Source organism: Haliotis rufescens, unplaced genomic scaffold, assembly GCF_023055435.1.
Source record: "Haliotis rufescens isolate VD_foot unplaced genomic scaffold, xgHalRufe1.0.p SCAF_11, whole genome shotgun sequence".
NCBI classification, from domain to species: domain Eukaryota; kingdom Metazoa; phylum Mollusca; class Gastropoda; order Lepetellida; family Haliotidae; genus Haliotis; species Haliotis rufescens.
Window position 1 is genome coordinate 27,033,879 of NW_025963791.1, and position 16,463 is coordinate 27,050,341.

The following is a 16,463-nucleotide window of genomic DNA, read 5'->3' on the forward strand; positions in this document are numbered from 1 at the left end:
ACCATCCAAAAAAACTTAAACACACACAAATACAGTCAATACCTTCCTCCAGAGTAAATTCAAGGGAGCCAGTTGATTTCTCAACGTACCTGTGATGCATCATATTGTGATGACTGTTGGCCCCAGCGCCCTCCGCTCACATACGGGTTCTCCATGTGGTGGCTCTGCAATACAATAAAGGTTACATGTAGACTGAAGTGTAGAAAGTTTCTCTGAGAGTGAGTGAGTATATTGGTTTATTAACAGTGTTTCAGTTATACCACATTTTCATCAAAATCAGATCTTAATTCACACTACCGCTAAGCAAAGATCTGTGGACATCCCATTACAGGTCACATCAAAACGACCTTTCGCAAACTTAGACCGACCAGTGAAATGACTAACAAGAAGTTGACATAGACCAATCAGACAGTAGCTTTCTTTGAGCTTCGCAGCCCTAGTTTCTAACTGGTGACTTGCTTTCCAGACTTTGCCGTGAAAAATATTGACTCAAAATTAAAAAACTGAACTAAGAATATTCTAGGATGTCTAATAGCAATGCAAAGTCTCTTCCGTTCAAATGTTTATCCAATTGTAGCAAGAGCTATGCAGTGATTTTAAGGGATTCAGTCATACAGCCATTAGCTGTCGTTTGGAATACCCTTTTCAAGGTTGCATGATTATAAAACATTTTGCGACTGTCACTTTCCTGATCTGGTAAGTGATGCCCTGATTGGATGGATGAAAGGCCGTTCTGACGTGACCTGTAATTGGATGTCTTCAGATCTTTGTTTAGCGTAAGCGAGAACTAAGATCTGATTTTAATTAGATTAATTATATCAGAAGCGAGTCAGCTTGATGTGGGACGAAAGCATGAAGTGATGCAGAACTTTACTCCTCTGGTGAAACCCATGAGCTTGGGTATGGGTCTCTGAGAAATAGTTTATTCATCAGCACTTTCAGTTCCACCTGTCTGTGATTCATGTTTTATTAATCTAACCTTCATAAACTGACTGTATCACTTTCACAAAATAATCATGAATTACAGATCCTTAGTAGGCAGCATGTATTCTCGTGAGGTCAACCAGATCATGTGAAGCCCATTTCTGGTGTCTCCCACCGTGATATTGCTGGAATATTGCTAAAAGCAGCGTAAAACCATAACTTACTCACTCAACCAGATCATATTCAAACGTATTTACAAACTGGTTTTCAAAACACTAGTATTTTTTTTCTAGAGAGAGAGCAACCAATCCAGGATTAAACGTAATGACTTTTCTCTACATTTTTTGTTGGTTTGTAAATTTTCGTAATGAGTTCCCCATCATGACATTATGAACATACCACATAATACGTTTCGGCCAACACATTGGAACCTGGAATTTATATGATACGTTTTCCCTGGTCTCATGACACAATTCTGTTTCATTGACATACATAACTTTGAAGACATTAATCTATAAGCATGACTAAATAACATGAATGTCCGTAGCTCCATGGAGGAAAAGGGTCCGGCATTTTGACCACTAACATTTAATTACATACAAACATTTTGAAACCCGAAATATCATTACGTATCAATACATTTTGGCCAAGGAAAGGATATATGATCATTATTAAAAATTAAAATATTGACTTATGTATACATTAAAAATAAATGAAGAGGATATCATATTTAACAAAGGAAATATGGTTATAAATTAATACATAAGTAAGAGTGTACAACAAAATCACTTTAAACATTCACCTCAAAATAGGACACTCAAAATATTTTCCAGTAAGTGTGATGTAATATTAACTGTTTCACCAACTCCTGTATATAATATAACATAATGTTCATCATGTGCATTAGGGGGTGAGACACAGAACTTGTCACACATGGCCATGTCCTTACAGATAGCTAAACATAAAACATCACATCTTGAACAACAAATAATGGACATTGTCTGTTTGCCTAAAAAGTCAAGGATATTTGTCGTGGCTTTTATTGATGTACCGAGTCAATTTATAACCGTGGTTAATGTCATCATGTCACACTAGCCTTTCTTTCATAGACACACAAGTCCTATCAGGGTCACCCCGTAAAGTACATCATCTCCCTCACTGCGGCATTATGCACTTTACAAATCAACCTTCAACCTATTTATTAGTTGTAAACTTAGATAAATTTAGATTGGCAAGGGCTCAATGCCCAATAGCTTGCATACTTTACATAGGAAACAGGTAGATACACTACTACTCCCAGAGACCCAAGGTATTGTAAGGCATGTAACATGGGCTATGTGGAGGACGAATATCATTTCTTGTTAATTTGTCACACATATGGTAACCTTCGCCAGCAGTTTATTCCCGAAAAGTTTCATGTCCATCCAAAGTTATCTAAGTTTAATATTCTTTAGAAAAATCTTCAAATAGAAATATAGCCATGTTTGTACGTCGCACAATGAATTGCCATTTGGTCGAACTGTCTTCTGTTGACCCTCAATTGTACCTTGGTCCGTACGCCTACACAAGTACTGAATAAAGAATTAAGAAAGACAAAATTGGAGGGGCATGACCGTCAACCCGTAAGAATGTTGGGCATTAAGTCAAAATAATGACTATGAGCACTTCAGTTCTAAATACAAAACATATATCATGTTAATTAACCTACATATAAATGTCCAAGCATTGTATCCCCTAGGACACTATTACAGCATCCTCTTCAAAGCAACATGCAAATGCTTCTTGAATACCCTGTACCATACAAAGTTTCCAAGCAACAGGCCAAATATCTCGGTCAACACTGTGTGATGGTGTGTACAGAACCAAAGCCAACAAAAGAACACATTGTTAAACAGTTGTTCTATCAGCAATGCGATCTCATGATACGGCTCTTATTGTCCTGTAGGTCAACATATGATAAAATCTCCCTTCTCACTACCCACTCTCCACACACATCAAGGTGCTACAAGAATAACACTTGTGAATTCCCTTTAACATTGTGTGTCCTCGTTCTGCGATCGTTTGTCCACATACTATAGAATAAAGGATTGTATTACCCTTCCACCTAGTAAGTATCATGTGTTATATCAGACCACGAGACAGGTGGATTTATGCCCAGGTTAACCTACATTGACATCACCCGGCCTCTGAGCTAATGAGGCAAATAGTCCCCATAGTCTAGTAATGCTGTGCAACATGGAAGGCTGTTGTTCCCTGTTGCGTGTTTAGGTCCAGCAGGTCAAGGTAGTGTGACAGAAAGATCAAACATTAATGTGATTTTTTTTTCCACGCTGAAACAATGGTTGGTTTGAGCGCATTGTTTTTACTCAGGCTGATAATGGCCTCAGCGTTACCAGTTTTAAAGGCATCTGGTATTTTCACATAAGAATGAAACAGATTTCAAAGTTATATATCAAATAAACAATATGTAGGACTTTCTTTATGAAGCAACAACTTTGACAAAAAGTTAACACGAACTGAAAACATTTCAATGTCAATTCCATAAAAATATCAGTATTCCAATAAATTATTTCACATACTGTTAAAAAGCTATAAAGCAAAAAGAAGTCAAACATAATGGCAGTTCAATAACATGTCAATTCTAGAAAACTTGTTCACCTAGAAAAAATTTAACCAAAATTAACAAAAATCAATACAGGCAAGGAAATTTGTTTTTGGTACATTACCAGGCTATTATTTGTGTGGGGATCCCTTGTAGGATGGAGGAGTCGTCTCAAGTCATGTCTGCCTGCTAGCCCAGCACAAACACCAGGATAGGGCGATCAACACAGATACCCTCCCCCACACACAACACAACGCTCATTTACAAACAACGGCAGCCCCCTTAAACAGTCAACCACTTCACTCACACACACATTTGTAGGGCATTTCCTTCAGGAAAACCTTGAAATCAGGGTCCACACTCCTCTATAACAAGCTGTCATTATTCCATCTTATCACAATTGGTCTTTGTTTATAGATAAGAAAAGAATGTAGACCATTTCTATTTTTCCAAACATTGATGTAATCTCTTCAATGGAAAAACCACAGGTACTCCACTGCAAATACTGCTGCGTCTGAGTCAAGCAAGTCTGTCACATGAGTATACAAAGATGACTTGACTTCCAACACCAACGCAAATTATTGATGACAGTTCCATAAATCATATAAGCATGTCTCCATGTTACAGCCTCATCACATCTTCAGGACACCACAAACTGCATCCAGGCCTACATCATACTTGTCCAGCTACAAGATTATACCTTTAATGCACCGAGCCCAAGTCTCCCGAAGCAAGCAGCTAATGACCATGTGCTGATTGCGGTAACACTGTGCCTGGGTGAGCAGTGTAGGGTGACAGCCTCTCTGCCAGCAGGTAAAGAACTGACCCAGATTGCCGCGGGTTCGTGTGTCACAAGTCCCCCACTCCAGCTTGGGCCAGGGCAACTTGCAGCCACGTGGGGATGGGGGTTTGTGCAGAGGGTCGGGACTTTATTGTCTGTTTGTGGTAGGTCACAGATGCAATTATAACCCTCAACTTTATGTCAAAGCAGGTGCCAGTCATTTTGTGGTGGGTGAATAGTTGGGCTGCCTCCCTATTGATATTGATACGATATGAATCCTTTCTACACATCATGGTTCACTTCTTGTATATACATGATGAATGTTAATGAACTTGTTATGAATTATTCATAACTGAAGATAAGAAAAATCATTTCAGATTTCATAGGGTTCATCTACAAGAAAGAAGGTGGAATGATTTAATAAATGTCATTTAAAAGTATGATTTTGAGGGGGAAAAATTTCCAAATGTACACTAGTCTTTAAGACATGCATTTAGATGAGGATTAGATACACTTCAACATTTTAAGCTTGTTCATAACTAAGTCATGTCTGACATGCTTCTATGCCACAGCACACAAAATTATTCTTTTTGAAATATGTTTTTTATAGGCTAAAAAATTCACTGCTGCCTAGCAATCTGCCACAAGGTCTCTTTGTTCAAAGTCAGTTAGAAAGATAATTAGAAGTATAATCTCAAAGAAAACACGGTGCAGTCTAAACTTTCAAGTTGGAACTGTCCAAAGTACAATCTTCCAATTACACCCCCACAGAGAGGCTTACCTGAGCATGAATAGAGTACACTTGAAGAAAGTCATTTTCATTTTCAGAATCAATATTTGAAAATTCTTATCAGGCAGAACAGCAATTTGTCTTACAGGTAAGGTACTTCTACACAACTACCTGGGAATTTGGATCATTTGGGGAAGTCACAAGTGCACATGATTGAAATGACAAGATGTACACGAACATATTCAGCAAAAGTCAGAGTGAGTGAGTGAGTGAGTGAGTGAGTGAGTGAGTGAGTGAGTTAGTTAGTGTGGTTAGATGCTGCTTGGACAGTATTTCAGTTATGTCACAGCTTGTGAACTTAATGTTGAAGGAAAGCCTCAAAGTGATGTAGATCGTAGCTGTTTAACACTTTGGTGGAACCATGCGCACAGGAATGGTGCTGACAAACCTAGAAACATATATACAGGATGAACTTGGATTCATATCCTCGATCATATGTCTCTGGTATGCTTAAGGTATGCAGCTCTGCACAGTGAATAGAGGCACCTTAGATGACAGTCATGTCAAAATTCAGTCCTAAGGATGACACTTGTCACTGCTGCAATTTCCGTGTGCCGAAATAGAACCATCCAAGTCAAAAGCAATAAATGTTTACAAAGTGCATTTTGCAAGAACCGTCTTTGGAAATATCAGATCTTTCTCTTTGAAACACAAGGCATGTCTACAAAAATCCTTAGCATGTGTCTTAAGTAGAATAAAGACAGCTATCTTCAGGTAAACAATCTTTGAAAAGGTATACCAAAGTGGTTTGGATAACACTGATCAAACTTTCAAACCTTAGGAAGGGAGAACAACATTCCTGTACATAAAAACCCATCTGATTATCACTTATGGAACAGAAGGATTGGAGTGACTGTTCTGTCACACATACAGGGGTAGCGGAGTAGCACAGTGGTTAAAGCGTTTGATCGTCACGCCGATACTACACAAACAGCCTAATCACAGGGATCATGAACACTACATGACTATTACAGGGTAACCATCAATAACCAATTACACAGAGCTGGCATCTGAATATTTGAAATTAGCAATTCATAAATCAATCAACTGGCTAAATCAAACAATATTTTATCAATCTAGAATTAAAGTATCAAATTTCCATAATAACACCCTAACTTGTAGAATCTGATAAAACAAGAAGGATTACGTCCGTACAGCTACTACCATGTGAGCAGTGCCCATCACAGCACATTCTCCTGGAAGCCATGGATGTGAGGTTACAGGGATTGAGGTGTTTGTGACACCCCTGTCCAACCTACGTAATTCTCTCAGCACTTCATCCTCCTAAAGCTCCTCTGACGGCAACAGGGCTTGACTAAAAAGCCAAACAAAGACAAATACCCACCCATCGGTCGTCTCAGGAAGGATTGGATTAAGCTGCAAACTCGATGGTATTTTCCAGTCTGCACAGGCACTGATATTTATGATAATCCAGGGATATGAGTCATGTGTGCCTCAGCAGCCGGTACTGTGACCTAGCAGGAATTCTGCAAGAGCTGTCATGGGACTCATGCACACGAGGAGAGAGAAGCGTTTCCGTCTGATAATCTCCCTAGTTGTATTGGCTGACTGTTTTTCGTTGTGCAATTTTTAATTACAGGAAACCATGGAATTTAAGCTCAAAATGATCTAGTTTCTTTACATAACTCGCCTGTTATCAACTCCAGTGAATAAAAATGTCATACTTCTGTTGCTTTTTCTTCAAAGTCAAATAAATGAGAACTAAATTAAAAGTGAGTGAGTGAATGATTAATACCACTGGCGTTATGTTTCAGTTGTATGTGTAGCTTGTAAATATCTGAACTTGGCAAGAGGTTGATAGCATAATCAACAGTCCATACAATCTGAACAGTTACATATTCATCCAGATCACAGCTGTTTCATCCAGGTGATGCTCAAACACTGCCACTGCTACCAACAAATCACCTGATCATTAATGATATTAGTAATGTCACAGTTAAGGAACTTAGGCCCATTCAACATGAAGACCATACTTTAAATATTTTATGCTTTACATAACTTCCAATTAATATGGGTCAGTCTAAATAAAAATTCATAAATTCATGGAGCTCAATATTTTACTATCTTATTTGAAATTGGGTTGGTCAGTTCAGTGTAAAGGATGTCTAGAAGATGCATAGCAATGTGCAAAATAGCAACATGGGGAAGGCTACAATTATCATTTTCTACAATGTCATCTCTCCAGAATAACCCCAAAAATGAACTGAAGAGCATTAAAAATAACGATGAAGTGCCTTGTCATGTGTCTTTTCACTCATACAGGACACAAAATTAATCATTCAATTAATTAGCGGCATATCTCCTAAATGGTGATCGACAATGTGCTCCCTTTACTGGTAGCCTTCCCCATATATTGCCTTCTTAGAAGGCCCATATTTAAAAAGATTGCAGTAGCCAGACATACCTAATATATTTGATCATTATTACACAAGAAGTTAATAGTTACTTTAATTTTATATAATTTCTGTACTTGTATCTTTTAATTTTGATTGTTATATTTTCTGACTGTAGATTTTTACTCCAGTCAGTCACATCCATAAACAGAAAAAAGAATCAATCACAATGTTTTGAATAATCCTAAGTCAGACAACAATCTTGGGTCAGTACGATACTCCATCAATTTTCACCTTACCTGTACAATAAGTTCATAATTCAATCCATACCAATGGTGAAATACTATTCCCATTCTACATGCCTGCATGGTTATGAACGTCTGGCCAAGATACAGCCATTGTGTTGGCCTGTCAGAGTAACAATGTTGCTGTCTGCTGACCAGACTAATCCCTACCTGTCCATTAAACCAGCCCTTGAATGACCCAGGCTGTGTGTAGGACATTCACTGTAGAAGAACCCCTCAACCTGTCCATTAAACCAGCATCACACTATCCAGGCTGTGTGTAGGACACTCACTATAGGAGAACCACTCAACCTGTCCATTAAACCAGCATCACACTATCCAGGCTGTGTGTAGGACACTCACTATAGGAGAACCCCTCAACCTGTCCATTAAACCAGCATCACACTATCCAGGCTGTGTGTAGGACACTCACTATAGGAGAACCACTCAACCTGTCCATTAAACCAACCATCACACTACACAGGCTGTGTGTAAGACACTCACTGTAGGAGGACCAGTCTACCTTTCCATTAAACCAACCATCACACTAAACAGGCTGTTTGTAAGACACTCATTGTATGAAGACCAGTCTACCTTTCCATTAAACTAGCTATCACACTACAAAGGCTGTTTGTAAGACACTCACTGTAGGAGGACCAGTCTACCTTTCCATTAAACTAGCCATCACACTACACAGGCTGTGTGTAAGACACTCACTGTATGAAGACCAGTCTACCTTTCCATTAAACCAACCATCACACTACACAGGCTGTTTGTAAGACACTCACTGTAGGAGGACCACTCTACCTGTCCATTAAACTAGCTATCACACTAAAAAGGCTGTTTGTAAGACACTCACTGTAGGAGGACCAGTCTACCTTTCCATTAAACTAGCTATCACACTACAAAGGCTGTTTGTAAGACACTCACTGTAGGAGGACCAGTCTACCTGTCCATTAAACTAGCTATCACACTACAAAGGCTGTTTGTAAGACACTCACTGTAGGAGGACCAGTCTACCTTTCCATTAAACTAGCTATCACACTACAAAGGCTGTTTGTAAGACACTCACTGTAGGAGGACCAGTCTACCTTTCCATTAAACTAGCTATCACACTACAAAGGCTGTTTGTAAGACACTCACTGTAGGAGGACCAGTCTACCTTTCCATTAAACTAGCCATCACACTACACAGGCTGTTTGTAAGACACTCACTGTAGGAGGACCAGTCTACCTTTCCATTAAACTAGCTATCACACTACAAAGGCTGTTTGTAAGACACTCACTGTAGGAGGACCAGTCTACCTTTCCATTAAACTAGCCATCACACTACACAGGCTGTTTGTAAGACACTCACTGTAGGAGGACCGCTCTACCTGTACATTAAACTAGCCATCACACTACACAGGCTGTTTGTAAGACACTCACTGTAGGAGGACCAGTCTACCTTTCCATTAAACCAACCATCACACTACACAGGCTGTTTGTAAGACACTCACTGTAGGAGGACCAGTCTACCTTTCCATTAAACCAACCATCAAACAACCCAGGCTGTGTGTAGGACACTCACTGTAGGAGGACCGCTCTACATGGCCCAGGTAATGAGGCAGAAGTAGGGATAAGGACAGATCCTCAGGGACTTTGTAAAATCCAACAGTCGCCATGGAGACTGGGAATGGAAAGTCTATTTATCATAACTACTATGTTATGGAAATCATATCAAGATATGAAAAGAATCTTGACACCCATTCTGGTTAAAACACAATATTTGATCATTAATAAGGTCTTAATGTATCAAAATGGAATCATATTTTAACATATGACCTTCATCAACAATTAAACATTCAATGCTCCATTGAACACCAATCTGTATTAGATACAAGATATACCTTATCAGCTCGCAGAATAAATTTCCCAAATAATTTACATGAACATAACACTCATGATAACATAACTTCATTTAACACATGGCCCAACATCAACCAATTCTGTTCATCTTATCTGTGTTCAATAAATAAAGGTGTAATTATTTCAAAATATTATCACAGGTGTTACGACCATTTATCAACCAAGTACCGGTAACAGATAAGCAATGTATATACAGTGTACTGGCCAATACTGCCTCAGTAGAGTTCAATGTATGGCAGCCTACTGCTGCATGGCGGAACCCACATCCTCCAGCCCCGGGGCAGGAGCTGCATGACAAGTGACTAGTCAGGTGAATGACAGGCCAATAAGCATACCTATGTCGATGTCAATCAGCTAGCTTTTAACACAATGTAGGTCAAGCATCTTTGGGTAATTTAGCAGGATCGCTTCATAATGAAACACAAAAATTATGCCATTAATTTTGTCAACTATGATTAAGAATTAATGAAATATTTCATTTATTCATAATTCACATATTTCAGCAAGCAAATACAATCTTTCAACTTTTTTGTTTCAAATTCAATAGTCCTAGCTCATCTTGTACAAAACTTCCACCTTTCTTGTCATTTTTAGTCACACACACAGGGATTCTGGTCAAGAATATAGGTCCCCAGGAACCTTTGCTTGTCGAAAGAGGCGACTAAATGGATCATGTGGTCAGGCTCAGAGACTTGGTGGATTGTGTGTCATTTATTCCAATTAAGTGGATCGATGTTTATGATATCAAACACTGGATTGTCTTGTCCACTCTCGAACATAAACAGACCACGGTCCTATAGCGGAACTCTTGTGAAGTGTGGCGTTAGACGAACAAACAAGCAAAGCAAATATTTCTTAAGTATGTGTGGGGCTAAATACCATGACAAGCAACTTCATCTACATATTTTTTTTTCAAGTACTCATAATTGCTTACATAACATTATCAAAAGACCAACAATGCAAGGAGTCAAACTTAGATATCTGTAAACATTTCTTATTTCTACAACTGTCATAAAATCTGTGTTCAGAAGCGACCTTTGACCAACCATGAAACTTCTGATAGGAATCAGCCACTCTTTCATCTTACAGATAAGATCACCATAGCAACACCTTGGATCATATGTTGTTAAAGTGTCCAGCATACTGTGACCATCACTGACCAGTGTAAGCTCCTCACACTGTTAGTATAGCAATGATTGATGATCTTCCCTATTATCAATAGAGATCAAAGCCTAGCCCGAGGCTCCACACACAGGTAGAGTTGACGGTGAATATAATGTCACCTTACTACAAACCCCATTGTTGATGCTAATACCGTACCCGGAAATTCAGGCAAATAAAATAATTCCTTAAAATCCTACAATCTGGTAACTGAAAGTGACAGGTTCTCAAGAAGATTTCCTCCAACATATTTCCACTTTTCTTCTTGACATGAACAGTCATAAATCAGTCAAGTAAGTAGAACACTTGTCTTTCAAAAACACTCAACTCTCTGTAACAAGAGTACAAAAGTCTTCTATGAAAACACCGCCAGACACTGAATATTAGCCCTAAAAATAAATTATACGACAAGACCGCATGGTACTTTCTGAATGACTTGAATACTAAGGGATATACAGTAAATACAGACATGATCAGAGCTGAAGAAGGCATTGGACAAAGGAGCTGGAGTAGAAACCAGATATTAGCAATTCTAAACATTTTCTCAGAACAAGAATAGCAGAGGTCTAACATGCTGAGCGAAGTGAGAACAGATTAGTTTCCTTCAAACTCATTCCAAAATTTGGAGAAAAATGTGCACCAAATATATACCGGAAATGCCAGAAACAGATGAAGACATAGAAAAGACTCTTGCAGTCTTTCCTCATAGGACAGGTTCCTCCTGACATGTTAGGTCTAGCCTTAGTCACAATTCATCATCTTAAATGTCACACAATAAAAATAAACAAGTAGCACTTTGCCAACACTAAAATTCCAAACATTACTACAAAATGATATCAAGATGAAATCCCCATACACTGTCACAGAGATGGGTGTGCAGCACTTACCAGGGTATAGCAGTCTCCTGTGTCGGTGGACTGGCTGATCAATGGCCATGACATGGAGTGGGCTGCGTGCGAGATGGGATTATGACTGGTGGTATACATAACACAGGCTGGGACCTGTGGTTATGGCCAAGGCTAATGGCAGGGAGATGGGTATCAGATGTCATTGGTCAGCCCCAGGTGACACAGAGGGCAGTGGTCAGGGACATAGTGTCTCATGTCACCTGGATAGTCATGAAGGAGGCAGGAGGGAGGGGTGAGTGGGGGGATGAGTGGAGGCGTGAGTGGGGGGATGAGTGGGGGCGTGAGGGAGGGGTGAGTGGAGGTGGGAGGGTGGGGTGAGGGGAGGTGGGAGTTACTCAGGTGAGTAAAGGTGGGAAGAAAGGGTGAGTGGAGGTAGGATGGAGGGCGAGTGGAGGTGGGAGGGAGTTGGGAGGGGAGTTGGGAGGGAGAGGAGAGGGGAGTTGGGAGGGAGGGGTGAGGGAAGGTGAGAGGGAGGGGTGAGGGGAGTTGGGAGGGAGGGTGAGGGGAGTTGGGAGGGGAGGTGGTAGGGGAGTTGGGAGGGAGGGGTGAGGAGAGTTGGGAGGGAGGGGTGAGGAGAGTTGGGAGGGAGGGGTGAGGGGAGGTGGGAGGGAGGGGTGAGGGGAGGTGGAAGGGAGGGGTGAGGGGAGGTGGAAAGGAGGGGCAAGTAGAGGTGGGAGGGAGGGGCGAGTAGAGGTGGAAGGGAGGGGCGAGGGGAGGTGGGAAGGAGGGGTGAGGGGAGGTGGAAAGGAGGGGCAAGTAGAGGTGGGAGGGAGGGGCGAGTAGAGGTGGAAGGGAGGGGCGAGGGGAGGTGGGAAGGAGGGGTGAGGGGAGGTGGGAGGGAGGGGTGGAGGTAGGGGCGAGCAGAGGTGGAAGGGAGGGGCGAGGGAAGGTGGGAAGGAGGGGTGAGGGGAGGTGGGAGGGAGGGGTGGAGGTAGGGGTGAGGGGAGTTGGAAGGGAGGGGCGAGCAGAGGTGGAGGGAGGGGCGAGCAGAGGTGGGAGGGAAGGTGGTAGGGAGGGGTAAGTAGAAGTGGGTGGGGAGGTTGGAGGGTGAAGAAGTGGAGGGAAGTGGAGGAAAGTGGGTTGGTGAGGTGTGTAGAGGTGGCCAGGGATAGTGGGAAAGGGAGGATGGGGCTTGTTTAGAAGGGAGAGTGGGTTGAGTAGATGAGGTGAGGTTGAGATGAGTGTGGGGAGTAGGAGGGTGGCACATAGGGAGTAGAAAGACAGGCACATGTGGAGAGGGGTAGGTGGGACATGTAGAAAAGAGAGGGGTAGGGAAAGTTGGGGCGAGAATTGTTTCACTCTGGAATAACTAACTGATGTAATTCATCTTCCCCTGTAGTCAATGAATGACAACCTGAATAGATTACATGTGCCCAGGTTTACCATGAGCATTAACTTCATGACCTTAACCATATATAAATGGATGCTTCCTGCATGGTTGAAATGAGATCTACGAGTCAAATCAGTGACAGTCAGTGCATTCCCATTATTCAAGTGTTGTGATGCATTAAAGGATTCATGTTCTTTTCACCATTACCTTCATGGCTTGGTAATCAAATTATACTGCAGTTAAAATATCACAACAAAGAAATGGAAAATGCAAATAATAATGCTTTATGATTTCTGTCCTACACAACCATTAAACAAACCAGGTCATCTCTCTAAATACAATACTGACAATATTTCAACCACATGGCGATTTATTCTATTCTTAACATCTGAAATACCAGTGAGAGGGAGTTAATGCTGCTTTCAACTGTACTTCATTCATATGACAGCATGCCCGCTTAATGAGGGAGTGCATGCCAAACAAACTCAGGCAGTAGACATTCACCACTCTGGCGAAATATGGATATGAGAAAAATGTTGCCAAAAAAGAATATCAAAATCCAACGATCAAGAGCTACAGTGCTTTACACTTTGTGAAATGTACAGGCAAGAGTAAGAATGTTTCTGACCCACCTATCATAACCAGACACTCATGAGTGATAGCATCTACAGTGCTTCAGATAGAAAGGAAACCATGGTCTCTGACCCTGCCAAAAGTATTGACCGCAATTTCCGAGTGATATACGGGTCCCGAGCCGTATAAGGATCATTTTCAATTTTTATGGGTTACTTGACCTGTACATATTGAAATCCATCTGAAGCTCTGTAGGTACTGACTGAGATGAGGGATTATAGAGGACATGTACCTTCTTGGAGCGGAGTCCTCGCTTCTTCTCCATGCTACATCCACTGAAAGAGACGCCTAACAAAGAACAGTGCACTCTACTCCTACTAAACCCGCTTCTGTTGCACAAGCACAGCAAATGGCTTTACTCACATCAAACACAAGATAAATTCACTTATAGGATTTCCATTGCTGAATCATTCATGAGACAATAGCACCTTATAAATCCAGATTCCACGTAAAAAATTCATCAACAATGCAAGCGTTTGAGCATGTGATGCAGCATTGATTTTTGTGCAGCTGACAAGCCACTGCATCAGTGGCAGCGAGTTCGTTCATCTATTCCACGGCCTCCATGCCACTAAGCCCGTGATCTGTGAAAACAAATATGCAAACATGCACATCACTTCAGCACATTGGGGCACACCCCCTCTCTGTTAACATAATTCAAAATAACTTGTTGTCTAATGCTACGAGATTTGAAATATGCAAGTGTCAATCAGGAGAGAAGTCGCTTTCTTTGTTCAGTGATGCATACAACACACAAAACATTCCACCAGTCACTGAAGCTGATGCACAGATTTTAACCATTTCCGACGGCCATGACATCTCTATATCTACACCTCATAAGTAGACTGACAACAACTCGACCAGAAAAATGCACGAATATTTCTTGCCCCAAACTGGGTCAAGGTTATCAATGACTGTAATTACCAGTTGGCTATCGATGAATTGTCCTGGGTCATGATAATGCTACCTCATGCATATCATATATCTAAATGGCAAATCAGGTTAGATTTAAGATAACACCCAGTAATTCAGGTTAGATTAAAGATAACATTTTTACATTCATTGCATAAGGAGCACATGCCTTCATTTTCTTGTACAAATAATCATAAATCAGTATTCAAAATATTTTAAACCATTTACCTCCAAGTCATTTACCAGGTAATATCAGTAAATCTGGTTCCCTACTGCACAAAACTGTAGTGATTCGTTCTCAGACAAGAATACAATCCTTCCACAACTGCATCTGATTGTGTGTCTGTATGTAGGCAATGCTAGGAGTGGAGGTTCGTGCTACTCAGTGAAAATAACCCCTGCACAGGTGTGTAAATGTCACAGCAGACCGGAGAGCATGGAAATGTTGCCATCACCTGATCCTCCTGCTACAAATTAACACTGGTTAGCCAACAGAAATCCTCCCTCTGTCCCCCTCCACACCTGTCGGTTGCTGAATGTGCCGACTGACGAGATAATGACGGGATCACACGGGATAACAGCAGGGCTTTGTAGGGACTTGGTGTACTGAATCTAGATTGGAGCAGAATTTCAACTGAAGAAAGTTCTTTAAAAAAATAATAACCTTGACTGATTCAATTTCCATTTGAAAAGAAATCTTGAAAAATAAATGAATCTGACATAGAATGGTTCAGAATTCATTAAAAGAAGATTCTTGAACAAAAATTAAAACTAGATTACTTAAAATTTAAAATGTGATGAAATTCATAAGAAAATGGGTGAAGTCTAGGTTAGTTCAATAAAATACAATGCTAAATATATAGTAGACTCACATCTAGTCTCTGAAATGAAAAAGTAGTTAAATTATAGTTATAAAATATAATAAAAAGGAGCCAAGAGACTTTCTTTATTTTAAGATTCTGCAGTAATCTAGTCTTGCAAACATTATAGACTTGCAAGGGCTGTATTGGATATATTTGTTTAAGGGTCCTATGACAGACTAAATATATAGGTGAATTCTGATTTCTTAGCTCTCAAATAATTAGTCAGAGCTACTTGGCAAACACAGTAAAACCATATGTACGACCATCTGTATGGTGTGCACTTGCATCTGTACCAAACAACTCCAACTCGTACTCGTGCGGACTAAACACACTTCATATATATGTGTACACTGTCTTAAATCCAAGCTCTGTACAAACAGGCAAGATAGTGCAGAGATTCACATTAAGTTACGTTACAGCTATGTCTAGAACTGCTTCAATGCAAGGTGACCTGCCATATATATTTCAGAGGGCAAGGTTACAAACACAAATAGGTTTATTATGGCCGCACGTTAATGTTTCTGTGAGTGTTGCCAATCGTGCAACTTGGGCGAGGTTTTACAAATGGGATAAGCACAATGACATACTTGTATGGATGAAAGTCTCATGTACCATAAAGGGTTAATAATAAGTCCTGTATTTACTGACATATCTCACTCATACATCCAGGTTCGGCTAACTGTTTGTGATACTATCTTTATTCTAACGCAATTATGTAAAACACACAAATGTACAACTGAAAAGACTTATTTATACAAACCAAATTTATATTTGTCAAGGCTGACTATTGCCCAGAAATATCAACATGATTAATGTTTAAGCTTTTTCAAGCAGACTCTGTGCAAATATAAATAACATCAAAGCAAATATGATATACTACACCATGTTTGTCTTGCTATGCACACGCATGTTTTGGCATATAATTGCAACGAAAAAAAGAATAGAGAAAGCTAAAACTACACCCAAACCTTCAAAACTTGGCGGTATACCATTGTTGAAATCAAGTTAAATCAT

General features: G+C 40.3%; 1 protein-coding gene across 5 annotated transcripts in view; it reads right to left on the minus strand.

Annotated features, from left to right (window-relative positions):
* Positions 1–16,463, minus strand: part of LOC124149319 — a 115,450-nt gene that overhangs the window by 13,073 nt on the left and 85,914 nt on the right. For all 5 annotated transcript variants that reach the window (XM_048392481.1, XM_048392480.1, XM_048392484.1 and 2 more), the window contains one exon: positions 90–164. In XM_048392481.1, the coding sequence (XP_048248438.1) occupies positions 90–164 (75 nt within the window). The remainder of the gene's footprint in view (positions 1–89; positions 165–16,463) is intronic.